Here is a 16263-nt window from a genome sequence, read left to right on the forward strand (position 1 = left end):
TGCAGCTAAAATGAGGACTAATATCTGTTGATGATAACAAAGTCATGGTATTGGGTGGTAAAATAGTTAGTCAACATAACCACTGTATGACATACTTTCACCGTAATACACTTGAGCCTCCACAGACTCCGTAGAGTCTGTTAAATTCTTGTACATGTTGACTGCACTATGTTTACTGCTCACCTTGCACAATGTTGACTATTTTTTTGCACTATGATGACTATTTTTTGCACCAAATGCATATGTTGACTATTTTTTGCACTATGATGACTATTTTTGCACCAAATGCATATTGCACAAACCCTTACGATACCAAACTGTATGTAACATCCTACATGCCGACATTTCTTGTGTAAATATTGTGTAAATTATAACTATAACCTTATCCACCTTGTTTATAACTTTATCTTCTCTGTTCCTTTATTTTCTTGTTTTTTTTACCTCAATGTGAATGTGTGAACCTGGAGTGTCATGCCCAATTTCGTTGTCACAATATGTTAACCCATTTTGTAACAATGACAATAAAGGTATATTCTATTCTATTCTATTCTATTCTAAATGTAGAAACAGTGCCTTTTTGCATAATAACATCGCTCCCATTCCGCACTTGCAATCAGAATACTCGCAAACGCCATTTTTGCTCGGTTATGTTTGTCTTTAGACATGTAAACGATTCCTTCGAATTGTCCCAAAAATCTGATTTCCAATCTCAATCGAACTATTGACTGCATGCAAACGCAGTCACTGTTTTGTCTTGGTAGTAAAAGGCAGACAAAGCTAGTTTAATTTTTGGGAGGGAGAGGGGGATCAAAGATGATTTAGCCATCAATAAGCACTCTTTGGTCAAGCCGACTTTTCAAAGCCTTGAGAAGTCTCCTCACTTTAAGAATTATTACCAGCCAATTGGGCTCAGATAAAACCCTGTAATCCCGCTAACGGGGATCTGGACGGCGTGGGCGCCGTAATCCGCTTAGTTGACTGCGGTGACCCGACTTTTGCCTCTTTTGGGTTTGATATCATATCTGGCCTAAGCCCTTCCTCGAAATGGTTGCGTTTTTGGGCGACGCATCACATGACATTGTCACGGTTCATCAATTCAGCGCCTTGGAGATTATTAGCTGATCCTTTCACCCTGGGAACCGCTTAGTTCTGTCATAATGTGTCAATTGTTGAGATTAAAACGTGTCTTTTTACGCTTTTCTCACTCTCTGTTGTCAAATCCCCACCAAACATTCTCCCTTGACAGTATGGTGTGGGGTATCAATATTTTAGTAGTAGTGTCTTTTTCAACACCAGATTTGCTGCACATGAGAACTTTTCCCTGCAAACTATCCAATATTTTGATATCCAGGCATTTTTTTGTCATAGAATATTTGAAACAATTTTTAAAACCTTGATAAAACATATTGTATAACGATTAAACTGTTTCTTTATGACTTCACCAACACGTATCTACTTTCTTATTTCTTTTAAATATTCCAATAATGAATTCACTATTCATTAATTTCAATAATAATTATAAGAATGATACATTTTATTTTAAAGCACTCTTTAGGACACCCAAGATCGCTGTACATAGAATAAGAAAAGTGATATTAATAAAAACGGACCATAAATACCCCCAAAAAACAGTAAACACTAGTTTTTCTACGAATCAACTTGACTTTATATTTCTGTGATTTATCTTATTGTATCACAGTTGTCTCTCTCTACATATTATTGGTTGGTTTTAAAAAAAATCGTTGAGTTGAACATTAGCCGGTAGCATTTTAAGCATTAGCGAGTTGCTAATGCTAGCGCCCTTTTTTGGAACGCGCACAGCTAGCCTTGGTAACAGGAGTGCTAAATAGTGTTATTTAGAAAGTTAGGAAAGTAAGTATTATTATTATTTTTGTACACTCTACCTAGTTTAATCATTTGTACAGCTCTTAATATGCAACCGTAGTTGTCTTAAAGTGCTGTTCAAGTAAAGGTTGAGCTGAACAGCCTCTACAAATTTTCATGTTTGCCGTTTACAATGTTAGGAACGCGCAAATGCTAGCAGGCGTGTTTGTGATACTGTTTATTTGTAATTTACATTAGTTTCTGTTGTTTCATTTGACCTGATTTTATCACTTCTACAGAGCTTTGAAATTAACAAGCACTTTGTTTAATTTTTAATGCTTGTAATGTGAAGAGTGTAAAAACAGTTGAGGGGACCAATTTAAGATTTTTTTTCTGTTTTCTACAAAGAGACAGGGGGAAAAAATTCTCAATTTAGTATTTGCAATAGAGCTCTAAAAGCTAGCTGCCACCTTATGACGTAGTCTAGCCACATTAACATTGGTGGCACCTGATTTGCAATGTCAGTACAGATAAAAGCAAAAGTAGTTTGTAAAATGTTATTTTGTTTAGCGTCCATGGATTACACTTAATTTCTTGACATCAGAATAGTTGCGCATGATTTTAAATTTGATATATTTTTTGTTCAAGGTGTTGGTGCACTTTTTTCTGGCTATCATCATGGGAGCCATTTTCTTCAAGGTCAAAGACGATCAGAGCGGCATTCAAAACAGGTTAGTAGGAATGGGTCTTGATAGGTTGATTGTTTAGTAGACACTGTTGGAGGATACAATCCGTGTTTGGACAAAGAAAAAAAAGCTGGAGAGAGCAGTACAGTTCAGGACTAGTGTCTGAAACTCATGACAAAAAGTTACTGGACACCAGGGCAGACAATAAAGTTGTCTGCCCCATTTTTCACAACTTGAAAAAAATAAGACGACTCTTCGCAAAAAAAAGACAACAAACAATTGTTGCAAAGTATTAAGGATTGATAATCAGAATATACAACACTTTAAAATGTATTATTGTCAAAGTCGAGAAATGTGTATCTCATTTACATAGTGGAATCCCTACCTGGAAGTGTCCGCCATGTTCGTCTAGCATCTTCCTCCTACGCTGTGCTCATATATGAACTGGTTTTTGTTTGCATTAGACAATACAGTGTCATCTGGTGGTCCAACTTCCATACTAGGGCTTTAAAATGTAAACAACAATGCTTTTAATGTAGGTTTACGTTTTGTAGCGTCATCAATTTGGATAGCTTCTTTTGAATGTTTCTTCTGTGGCTGAGGTTTTGGCCGGATTCCTGGTAAGGATATGTCAGAGTGTGCAGTTTCCTCGTGCGTGAAAAGTTAAGCAGGACATTGTGGTTAAGCATATTTATTTCTCAACAGCAAGCAAACAAGAACACGGCTCCATTCAATACAACATGGCAATCCACAATCAGCAAAACGAAAAATAGTGCGTGCGTAATGACGTCCCACAATGAAAAAAGTCTTACCGCAATACCACGAGTAAGAGCGCTATCAAATTGACAAATCTTAACAATTCCTAACCACTTATCCATTTTCTTGTGTTTTCTGTGCGTCTACTTTGGAAAATGATATGCAAAACAGGGTTGGGTAGGGTTACTTTAACTTGCAGGCTTGGGGAGTAACCGAATACATGGAACGGCAAAAATGATGTTGGCAAGCTGTTTGGATTTATTTTCATTTTGTTTCTGTCGCATTTGATGTTAGTTTTGCCGGAGATCAAAGCCAGGAGAGAAAGCTTACCACGTGTTGTGAGTCATAATTGTATTCAGATTTAGTTTCTTTTGTCTTTTATTAGCATATTTGGTATTGGAGTAATCCAAAAGTAATTGAAAGTAATCCAGTTAAAGTAACCCTACCCAACCCTGGTCAGATGTATCGACATTTTGTTCTGTATACACGTGTACAAGAATGACAATAAAGTATATCTGAATCTGAATCTGAAATCAGTATCCTGGATAAAGAACAGGCATTTATTTGAAGAAAAAAACTGACGCGTCCTACTGTACTCCAGCAATGCGGCATTGCGAATTAGATTCATTCCTATGGCGACTCGCTAATCCTCTTAATGTTGGCACGAGCTGGTACTCACAAGGTCAGCAAAGCATTTGAAAGCCCGACATGTCTCAAGACCCCCACAAGGTCATTGCATACATGCTGAGACTTTAGCGCTATCCCTGAGGACGTGGGCGCAGCTCACAGAGTGGAAATTGGGCCTAAAGTGTTCTCCTTTTCTTCCAGGATGGGGGCGCTCTTCTTCATTTCCACACACCAATGCTTTGCTACCGCGTCAGGGGCCGAGCTCTTCATCATTCAGCGCAAACTATTCACGTATGTTGCCGTTTCAGCATTGTGACTAGAAGTGAATTCCGTAAATTCTGACGACACAGCGCACTCGAATAAAAGCCATATGCACAAAATTTTACAAGAAACTCAATTTTGTTTTTGAACAAGCCGCGCCAGATTCTGACCCGCAGCCATGAAAATGAACTCATTTACGTCCATTACTTGCGTTTTAAAAAAAAATCTGCGGAGAAATGACTAGTATGGAAATACTAATTTGCACACTTTGTGTTCATCTGTCAATATTAATCAATTCACATAGAGGTCGATATAAATCAATTGGCATGAACATATACACAGGAGTGCAGCAGAAATATTCTCAAAAAAATCTCAATGTACTGTACTGACTTAAATTCAGTAGCCCGTATAATCACAACAGCCTGTAAACATGCAGAGCCATGTGACTGATCTTAAGTTCTCCCATCCCTTGCGCACATGACTAAAGTAATAGAGAGAAGAGCAAGTATTGCTATTATTACATGAAAAAAGATATGTAATCCAGCCTTGGAATCTTTCTAACAAGTAGTGTTGGGTGATTGAATATTATAGTGTTGCAGCAGACGACTAATTATCGGGTATTTTTCCTATCGGGCCGAAAACTGTGACTTCATATTTCGGCCAGTGGTCTCCAACACCAACCCTCGGGCCAGATACGGCCCGCCTCCAAAATTGGTCTGGCCCTGAACAATACCAGAGAGCATTTTGACGTGCATTATATGGAATCCGAGTCACAGCGATGAGAGCACAAAACTCTTACCACTGGACTACCGGTATATAGCTGACATAAGAAAAGGCATTGGGGTTTTTCTCATGATCACACTATTTTTAGTCACAGTACCAGAGACAAATCTTAATTTTGTCTTGCATTTCACATTTTACAATGACATTTTACCTTTACAATGCTTGCTTCTCCAGGCCTCCCACCACCCCCTAACTGCAGGACAATAATTTAGCACCAATGCACCTTACTACTCAGCCACAACTTGATTTACATATAACAACACAACAATACAACACAGAATATATGATATCCTATATGTTATATCCTGTTTTGAACTTCCTTCATTAACACTGTACACTGGGGCTGCAAAGAAAAAATAATTGCCAGTTTATGTCAATGAGGATCTGGAATCTTAGAATAGAACAGAATTTATTGTCATTATAAAATGTGAAACACACAACGAAATTAACATTTGTCTCTGGCACTCTGACTAAAATAGTGTGATAATGAGATCAAATCTACTGCCTTTTCACAAGTCATCTATACTACTGGTGGTCCAGTGTTCTGAAACCTAAGAACTCGGACCTGTTACAAACTGACACCAACTTCTCATCAGAGATGGGGGAAAGTAATCTAACCTTCACAGTAAAAAGTTTGGGGACCACTGTATTGGGCTATTATTAGTCAGATAGCTGTTGGCCTGATAATTAATGCGTACCTCTCTTTAGTTAGTAACCAATCTCTGGATCTATAGTGTTTTTTATTGATGTAGTATTAGCAATACTTGGTCACTTCTCCGTCACTTTGTCATATGCGCAAGGGATGGGAGAGCTTAAGATCAGTAGCATGACTCTGCATGTCTACAGAATGTTGTGCTTGTATGGGCTTCTGAATTTTAGTCAGTACAGCACTTTAAGCTTTGTTTTGAAAACGTTTAAGCCACATCGTATTGTGAGCCGCAGTATTAAGATTGTGTAAAGAAAGTAGCAGTTTGTATTATGGAATTTACTGTAATTGTGACAAATTCTGTGAAATCAAAGTGTCAACGGGGATTGTTTATTGTACGCGACTTATGACTGGTTATGTCGCAGACACGAGTACATCAACAGCTACTACAGAGTGTCCGTCTACTTCCTGTCAAAGGTGTTATCGGATTTGGCCATGCGCACCACCTTTTCTGTCGTTTTAAGCTGCTGCGCATACTTTATGATCGGTAAGAGCATAGCAACAGTCCATTTCCAGTGAACAAAGGACACTTTCAAATAAATGGTGTTTTAGAGGGACAGTGTGTAATATTTAGTGCCTCCTAGTAGGACAATAAACTTTTGATCAGAAAAAAAAAATAATTTCAATACTAGGCAAAAATGTTTTTGTAAATGCTTTTGAGATGAATTGTTTGAGGAGTATGTTAGGAGTGACAAGATTTAGAAATGAAATTGTGAGAGACAGAACTGGAGTAGTAGTGGAACTGAGCAAGCGTGTGGATAAGAGAGTAAGGCTGCGATTGCTGTGGATGGATGGTGTTATGAGTGCACTGGAGGAAAGAAGTCTACATGTAGTGGAAGCTAGAGCTCTTGTTGGAGATAGGAATGAGTGGAGAGGTGTTGTGAAAGGATAGTAGGATTTTTGGACGTGTTCAAAGGGATGGGCAGGGCACCTGTATGATGCAGCAGGGGTAAACCAGTGAAAGCTGTCGGGCCCTGCTGTTGAACATAAGAGTGTGTCGTGTCACCCTGACCCGAGTGACATGGCGTCCTTGTGTCCCATTTCATCTGGAGGGAGGAAAGCATGACCAACTTGGGTGCCGAGGTGCTTAACTTGTTTGGGCATTGGGGTTGGCCATGGTCCAAAAGATTGTTGTGTGTGTTTTTTGCTCCTTTTTCCCTTTTTTTATTTTCTCTGTTTTTGTATGTGTTTGTCTTGCTGTCGGTCACCCCTCTCGAGGGATATGACCAGGGTAGATAGATGGATAGAATGATAGATCAAACCAATGTTAATTTTTTTATTAAAAAAAAAAAAAAAAAAAAAAAAAAAAAAACGTAGGTCGAGAAATTTGTATCTCATTTACATAGTGAAATCCCTACCTGGAAGTCTCCGGCATGTTCGTCTAGCATCTTTCTGCTACGCTGTGTCACTGAGCAGAACAGACACAGGACTCAATTGCATGCGTTTCTCTGATTTTATTGAAAGAGAGTGAGAGTAAGGCTTGCTTAATTGCTTGATCCGGAGACTGGCGGAGAGCGGGATCAAGCAAGGCGGGGGTGACACTTCCGTATCGGAAGAAGGCCGGCGGCAATGGCACGTCGTTTGACCAGGGCTGGAGATCAGAGGCGATGTCGAGTTCATAATAGTAGTCGTAGGCAGGCGGCAGGAAAACAGGCGTAGTCTGATCCAGAAACGGGTCGAAAAATGGGAATCAGGCAGGAAACAGTTTTTAACATGGACGAAGTCGGACGGGAACGCTCACTGAGTGAAACACAACAGCTTGCAACGATCTGACAAAGTTTAAACTGATGTCGGGGGCTTAAGAAGGGTGTGGCCACCAACCCGATTGTCCGGGCTGTTGGCGCCAATCAAGCTGCCACAGGTGTTCCAAATTGGGCAATTATGACACGCTGTGCTCATATGAACTGGTTTTCGTTCGCATTAGACAAAACAGTGTCATCTGGTGGTCCAACTTCCATACTAGGATTTTAAAATGTAAACAACAATGCTTTTAATGTAGGTTTATGTTTTGTAGCGTCATCAATTTTGATAGCTTCAACTTACACACTAGGGTTTTAAAAAGTAAACAACAAGCTAAAAAAATTTGACCTAGGGTAAGTGCTTTTAAAGGGACAGTGTGTATGATTTGACTACTAGCTGTTGCTGTATTGTGTTGTGCAACCAAGAATGAGTGCTATAAAGCACAAACAACTAGAGGGACTCAAAGTCACCAAAACGCATCATTTTTCTTCTCATTTTTTTGCCAAGCCTTTCGGAAAGTTTTGGTTTTTCGGGTCCCCTTCGAAGCAAAATGGTGGACAATCATGTCAGCTCCCTCAAGGTGAAGCTCTTCATATGTAAACCAAATACAAATTTCTCAGCCTACGAGTATTTTGAAAATGCATGTTTATACGATGGTTCATGTATTTTTGCATATTATTTAAATCAATTATGGTTCTTTTAATGAATTATTTTTTTTACCACCAGGAGGTGCTAAAAATACACACGTCCCTTATTTAAAGCATTTGAATTACATTGCAATTATTTATTCGGATTTACTGATGCATTTTTATTTCATGTTCAATATTGACATTAAAAACCTCTGGTTTCATGGTGACATTTATATGCCATAAGTTTCTTAAATAGTTACTTTCTCTGGTAACCACTTTCTCAGTTACTAACTCACTATAATTTATTGCTTTTCAAAAGTAATATGCCCAACAGTGACCACAAGAAATCTTGGCTTTAAAGTTGTTGTATTATTATTGTGTTTATCTTATAAATGAATTTTTATCTTCAATTACTATCTGAATGTGTTTTATCGATATTTAGGGTTAACTTAGATGTTTTTGGGAGGCAGGGAACAAATGACTCGGTTTTCAGTTCTTACGTATCGGGGAAATTAGTTTCAGATATGAGCACGAGCACTACCCAGGAATGAATTCATTTCGTAGGTAGAAGTATCACTGTATTACAAAATCTTTTAGACATTTTTGCCATGTTTATTTTTTAATTCCACTGACATCCATTGACTTCAACATCAGAAATACAGTCACTTTGCTGTTATCGTTGTTGACAGGCATTATGGGAAATGTGGTCTTGGTTCAAAGTAGTCAAGTCATGTTTATTTGTATCGCCCTTAATCACAAGGAGTCTCAAAGAGCTGCACAGACCACTGATTATTTTAAACTACAGACTAATATTACACCATCACCTGATCTAAAACCTACATGAGGGCAAGGAAAAACTCAAAAACCTCAACATGAGTGTCATCTGCATAGCAATGGAAATTAATACTCTACTTGTGAATAATATCACCCAATGGAAGCATGTAAATGCTGAAAAAAAGGGGGGTCAAGTACTGAACCCAGCGGAACACCACAGGATCAGATGTCATATCACCACATTTAACACAAAGCATCACATCTTAGAGGTAGGATCTGAACCATAAGAGGACAGTTCCTGAGAGACCAATCCATTTTTCCAACCGGTCTACTGAGAGGTTATGGTCCACAGTGTCAAAGGCATCACTAAGGTTCAGCAGCAGCAATAGTGATGAAGCGCCGGAGTCCATTGCCCGTATAAGATCATTGGTTACCTTAACCAGGGCTGTCTCAGTAGAGTGATTAGCCCTGAATCCTGATTGCATAAATTCAAAAATATGATTGTCAGATATAAAATCGTTCCGTCACTGTGCCACAACTTTTTCAAGTACTTTAGAAAGAAACGGTAGGTTTGACACAGGTCTGTAATTACATAAGCTTTTTGGATCAAGGTTGGGTCGTTTAAGTGGAGGTTTACTCTTTTGACCTGTTTATTTTTAGTCTCTGACATTTTAAGCTCTCAGGGGCCACATAAAATGATGTGGGGTCCATGTTAAGGTCAATTAACCTTAAGTCTCATTCTGAATTTTGATCCTGGTCCAGGACTGAAGGCCACTTTCTCCGCCTTCGCCTTGTTCACGCTGTCGATAGCGCTAGTGTCGTACACTGCAACCGCCATGTCCATGGCCATCTCTGCAGACCAGACGACAGTGGCAATGGCTAACCTCTACATAACCATTACCATCATATTCATGATGGTAAGAAAAAAAACAAGTCATTGGAATGTGGATTCTGCTTACTGTTTTTGAGTGTGGACATGTGTTGTTTCTTTTTAAGATCTTCTCGGGTTTTCTGGTGAACCTTCCAAGCATTATGGGCTGGTTGTCCTGGTTCAAGTATTTCAGTATCCCACGTTACGGCCTCGCAGTAAGACTACCTCAGTGGCGTGCAGTCAGGGGAGGCATGGAAGTATGAAATCAAAAACATATTTTAAATGGATATCTATTTTTCCAGTGTTATCATTTTGGCTCTTTTAACTTCAGTGTTCTGCTCCCATTATTCTAGTACCTTCAAAGGAAGAAATCCAGCACCGATCCTAAAAACGTTTTTTTTTTGTTGACTTTGATAACTAAGATAAAGTCGCTATCTTGCTGCTAGCGCACACTTTGTACTATTTTAAGCTGTTCCTATCTATGATCTACAAACTTTTTGTGTCAATGACCTGCTATAGACTGACATGAATTCTGCCATTCTGCTTTAACAATGCACACGCAGCTTCAATACATCACTCCTGTTTACAAACATGGAAAGGGCTCTATGGGTATTGGGTAATAATCGAGTCAAATACAAATGACAAAAAAAGAAAAGTACTGTATGTATAAAAAGCAGAAAAATGAGGCAAATTTGGACTCATTGTAATGATATTAATTGCTCCGAAGCAGAGTTCATTTAATCTTTCAATCTTTAAGGCGGCTGATCTTTTGCTTTTTGTTTTAATTATCATATTTATTTTATTTGATTTTTTTGTGTGTTTTCCAGAAGATCTGTGTCTAAATTGGTTAAAAAAGACATCAATTATTTGGGGGGCATTTTATCATTAATCACATTAAAGAGGTAGTATTTTTTTTCATATTTTATTGTTTTGCATTTTCAGGGATTTTGTATTTTTGTTCGAACTAAATCCGTTCAGTATGTAAAAATCAATTTTTAAAAAATCTTTTGTAGATCTGTGACTGTTTTAATTTATATTGCACGTGTTTTGCAAAATACTAAAATTTAGTGCATAAATGTTTTATTATTATTGGTAATCTATAACATATTAAAAATAAAAAAATAAAATAAAAAACTTGAGGAGTTGTGTCATGAGCATAAAGAACTGGCTCCTCTCAGAGAACCCAAGCCGAAGAGCTGCTTTTCGAAAAGAGACGGAAATTATGACAAACCTGTCCTCTTGGATGCGACAGAAAGGGGAAGTAACGCGATAAAGAGGACTGGAGCCACCGTCAGCATCATTTTTAAGCACTTTTAACATTTTATTTCATTGAAAAGCATGGTTTATCAAATTAGACCCCGCAGGAAACATGGCAATAAAAATAATTTCAAGTATTTTCAACAACTTCACCTAATATTCATGAATTTTCCTGACCTTAAAAATGAATTAAAAATCAACCATTTTTAAGGATTTCAAGCACCCGTACGAACCCTGCAAGACTAGCATCCTTGTGCCACTTCATTCCAAAACAGAGTAAAACATACAACAAAATACAGTGACATCAATGCCAACATTTAAAAAGCGATAGATTTGATCATGCATTTTGTTTTTACAAGCAAAACACAATCCGTCTCCAGAACCTCAAAATAAACAACACACGTTTAAAAACTAAAAAGACAAAGACTTGCTTCAAAATAAAGCAGCCGTAGTAGTAGTCAAGACATTAGTTGTTTACATTCTTAAAAGCGTTAGATTTTTTTTTAATCAGTTTTTTAATATTTATTTTTAAAGGAAGATAAGCACTAGTCCAGGGGTGTCAAACTCATTTTAACTCGGGGGCCACAAGATAGAAGAAACCTTCTCTCGGGGGCATGAGAGAGAAAGAAAAAAAGAGAGAAAGATAGGGAGAGAAAAGTAAAGAGGGTATGACAAATAAAGAGCGAAAGAGAGAGAGAGAGAAAAGAGAGAGAGCGTGAGAAACAAAAGAGACATAAAGTCAAAATGGTGAGAGAAGGGGAAAGAAAGAGAAAGAAAGAAATCCAAAGAGAAATAGAAAGAGAGAAGGGGAGAAAAGAGAAAGAGAGAAGAGGATAAAGAGAGAAGGGGAAAGGAAGAGAGAGCAAAAGAAGGTAAAAAGACACAGAGAGAAAAAGACACAGAGAGAAAAAGACAAAGAGTAACAAGGAAAGAGAGGAAGAGAGAGAGAAAGAGAAAGAGAGAGAAAAAGAGAAAGAGAGAGAGAGAGAGAAATACAATTACAGCGTTTGTGACAGGCACCTGGCTTTGGCAACATCAAGTGGACATATTTCAACCTGCAGCTTGTTTTTCTCTTGCGCTTCTCTGAGCGTTGACTCGCGGGCTGGATTCAATCCCTTAGGGGGCCTGATCTGGCCTGTTTGACACCCCTGCACTAGTCTAACGCATAAAGCGGTTGTGTTGGTAGGTACAGTATGTAAATAAAGCTGAACCAATATGGAACCCGATGACGCCACTGCAAGTCTGAAAATCTATTTCAAAACTAAATATGGAAATAAACTATCTATCTATCTACCTATCTACCCTGGTCATATCCCTCGAGAGAGGTGACCAACAGCAAGACAAACACACAAAAAGTAGCGACACAACACACTCTTCTGTACAACAGCAATGCCCGACAGCTTTCACTGGTTTACCCCTGCCGCATCATACGTGTGCCCTGCCCTTCTCTTAGAACACGTCTAAACATCCCACTATCCTTTTACAACACCTCTCCACTCATTCATATATTTCGACCTCTTTCCTCCAGTACACTCATAACACTCCTATTTTTTGACACATTCATCATTTGATTTCCTTTTTGCCGCTTCCACTTCCGCTTTTACCAACCTTTCTTTTCACGTTATACCTACATAAACTACATAAACTTTAAGTTAACTTTTTCTGGTGTCAGAAATTTTCCTGTATTTGTAATTTTTTCTCTGAATTTTCTCATTATACTGTGAATATTTTAATACAATTTGCACGTAGTGTATAACTGTGCTGAGCGTCTGCAGATATAGAGTGAGGCACGCAGTTTTCTTGCCTCATGGTAGAGGGCGATAGTAAGTCATCTAGTCATCTTTTTCTCATTGCAGGGACTTTTTTGTTGATGTTTTTACTCAAATGGATCAGCGCATACATTTCATTTCTCATTTAATATAAGACAGTTAACTTTTATTCCTATGCTACAGTTTATACATTGCTTTATTGTTCTGCCAATCAGACAAATAAGAAGTACGTTCATTTATTCTTAAATCTCACTGTGCCTCACCTGACACAAACTGTACAGCACGTCACTGGTCTACCAAAACATCCATTGGTTTTTAGTTTCTGGCATTGAGTTTTTGTACCTTTAGGCCCTGGTGATAAACGAGTTTGTGGGGTTAAAATTCTGCCAGAACATCAACACCTCAGCCTCCATGACCAGCTTCAACCAAAGCTTGCCAAACGACGTTGGAGTTATGTGAGTAGAAACACTTTGTCGTATTATATAAGCAAACTAAGTGGCTGCTTAGGGCCCCGTGACCACTAGGGGGCCCCAAAGAACGGTTAACTTTTTGGAAGCCTATTTTGTCCCCATTGTCACTTTTGTGTGTCTACAACAACAAAAACTTCTACAGAAATACTACAAAACTAAATATCAAATCTATCAAATATAGAAATATGACAAAAATACTATAGAAATGTTACCCCAGAATTACTACAAAAACACAACTACAGTAATTTTACAAAAACATAAACAAAATATGACAAAAAAAATATAAAAATATGACTAAAATACTGCTTTGGAAATACATCAAAAATACTTCAAAAGAAATACTTAAAAAATACCACTTCATATTACTATAATACAAGACACTACCAGAAGAATATTACTTCAGAAATACTACTACAGAGGTATTACAAGAGAAATCCTGCAAAAGTACAACTAGAGCGATACCACAAGAATTCTACGATGGAAATACAACAAAAATAAAGCTACAGTAATACTTTACTTCAGAAATACATCAAAAATTCTACAATGGAAATACTACAAAATACAACAGAATGTACAAAAATATGAAAAAATTACTAATTTGTCAAGACCAGAACGGAGACAGGACCCACTTGCTTGCGTTTCTCACAAGTTTTATTGGAAGAAAGAGAAAGGGTTGCGCTCACGATCCGGTGTTCGCTGGACGTGGGAAGCAGGTCGCCCTGAACCCGGAAATGGATCTTCTGTGGCGAGCGATGGCGGTGTCGGGAATGGAAAAACGGGTCAGTAGAGCAAAAACGTGTTCAGGGACAAAAAGAGGTCGAAAGCCGGAACGGGAGAGTAGACGTGGTCAGGATCAAAAACGGGTCGAAGCCGGGGGACAGACGGGAGCAAAAAACAGGTGGGAGTAAGGGTCGAAAAAGGCTTGCCTAGTGTTAACTGAGGTTCGCAGTCAGACTGACAACAGGCAACAGACAGGAGTGGGTTTAAATAGGGACAGGGAGCCAATCAGAGTCCGAGGCATTTGGTGCCAAAGGAGCGGGCTCAGGTGATTCACATTGGTAATCATGACATAACTGGGTACTTCTACAAAAACAACCAAATCATTACAGTACTGTAATACTACAAACATACAACAAAAAAATCTACGATGGTAATCCAACAAAAATACTAAGAATTTACTACTATGGAGAAGCTACCAAGAAAACTGCTGCAGAAATAGTACTAAAATAAAACTACAGAAATACTACAAAAAAACTACTGATCTTCAACAAAAATCCGACGACAGAAACACGAAAAAACGACTTTAAAAAAGTAGAACGACTGTAACGCTTGAAAACTAAATAGCAAATGAATTTCTTAAAATATATTATTTTGCTTTAATTGTGATTGTTTCAAAACCAACTTGATGAGACTAATCTAGTTCCAAAGAAGTATACCATGTCAATGTCTGCATGTGTATTTATTCCGAAATTTAAAAATTGGGTCTTTTTCCAAGATCGGCCCATTGGCCAAAAATGTTGGACCCGATGCGGCCCCTGACCACAAGTTGCCTATCCCTGGATGAGAACATGAAATGACTTATAGTGTGTATGTAAATGATCAATTAATAAGGGGCCCCAAATCAAATTTTGGCCCCAGGAAGGCTCAGGCCAGCCCTGTGTATACAGTAAGCATAACAAATATCACATGCTAACACAAGCTTGCATTAGCATTGTATTATACTTGATGAGCATTTCCCATTTTTTGTTGTATTGTTGCAGATGCACAGGAGAGCAGAATCTGGACTATCTCGGGATTCCATATGACACGTGGGGGTTTTGGTCGAACCACTTAGCGTTAGCCGTAATGCTAATTGCCTTCCTGATCATTTGCTACCTGAAACTTCGCTACATTAAGAAGTTCAGTTAAAACGATATCATATTAGCTCAAAGATACTCCGTAGGAAGTTGTACAACTGTTTTATTCTTAAGCATTTATTTATGCGTATTTACATTAGATCTGTTGGAAAAGTATACATGTTTTTGTTGTACTTGTTAGTTAGGTAGATTTTTCTTTATTTAGGTTAAAGTAAATTTTGAATTATACTTCTACTTCCTCAGTCTACTTACTTTTTACTATTGTTTGAAATAATGTGTACGAGTATATTTGCTAATCAATGTCAGCATGAAACCAGTGCCTTTTTTAATGTGGACATCAGACATAATTATCAGAACCCGAACAGACGGTGGATCCAGATGCGTAACGTTTTCACACAAGCTTTATTTTACGGGAACGGGGCAGTCAAGCGAGGGAACAAAAACGCCAGGGATTTGGCGATCGCTGGGCAGAAGAGATCGAAACCGGACAGGACAGGCGGGATCGATACCAGATACACGAGGAGATACCGGACAGGGCGGGACGGACGGGATTGATATCGGACACTGGATACAAGAGCAGGATATCTGACAGGACAAGATAAGACGAGATCGATACCGGATACACGAGCAAGATACCGGACAGGACGGGACAGGCGGGATCGATACCGGAGACTGGAGCAAGATACCGGACAGGACGAGACAGACGGGATCGATACTGGATACTGGAGCAAGATACCGGACAGGTCGAGACAGACCGGATCAATACCGGATACTGAAGACTGGAGCAAGATACCGGACAGAACGAGACAGACGGGATTGATACCGGATGCTGGAGACTGGAGCAAGATATCAGACAGGATGAGACAATACAAGCGGGAACGATACCGGATATTGGAGACGGGAGCAAGATACCGGACAGGATGAGACAGGCGGGCTCAATACCGGATACTGGAGCAAGATACCGGACAGAACGGGACAGACTGGATCGATATCGGATGCTGGAGACTGGAGCAAGATACTGGACAGTACGAGACAAGCGAGAGTGATACCGGATACTGGAGACAGGACTAAGATACCGGACAGGATGAGACAGACGAGGATCGATACCGGATACTGGAGTAAGATATCGGACAGGACGAGACAGGCAGGATAGATACTGGAGACTGGAGCAAGATACAAGACATGGTCAAAATACAAGTCTTGCAAGTGCAGAGTTCGTTGATGGACTGACAAGGAGTGAATGAGAGCACTGAG

General features: G+C 38.9%; 1 protein-coding gene across 1 annotated transcript in view; it reads left to right on the forward strand.

Moving 5' to 3' along the window:
- The window catches only part of abcg2d (ATP binding cassette subfamily G member 2 (JR blood group)), a 28437-nt gene extending 13303 nt beyond the window's left edge, over positions 1 to 15134 (forward strand). The window contains exons 8-14 of the mRNA XM_088341812.1: positions 2473 to 2555; positions 4095 to 4184; positions 6009 to 6130; positions 9549 to 9703; positions 9783 to 9872; positions 13032 to 13138; positions 14914 to 15134. Coding sequence (XP_088197938.1) covers positions 2473 to 2555; positions 4095 to 4184; positions 6009 to 6130; positions 9549 to 9703; positions 9783 to 9872; positions 13032 to 13138; positions 14914 to 15061 — 795 coding nt within the window. The 3' untranslated portion in view covers positions 15062 to 15134. The remainder of the gene's footprint in view (positions 1 to 2472; positions 2556 to 4094; positions 4185 to 6008; positions 6131 to 9548; positions 9704 to 9782; positions 9873 to 13031; positions 13139 to 14913) is intronic.
- The last annotated feature ends 1129 nt before the right edge of the window (positions 15135 to 16263 follow it).

This window comes from Urocampus carinirostris, chromosome 8, assembly GCF_059441175.1.
Source record: "Urocampus carinirostris isolate Australia breed hairy pipefish chromosome 8, RoL_Ucar_1.0, whole genome shotgun sequence".
Taxonomy (NCBI): domain Eukaryota; kingdom Metazoa; phylum Chordata; class Actinopteri; order Syngnathiformes; family Syngnathidae; genus Urocampus; species Urocampus carinirostris.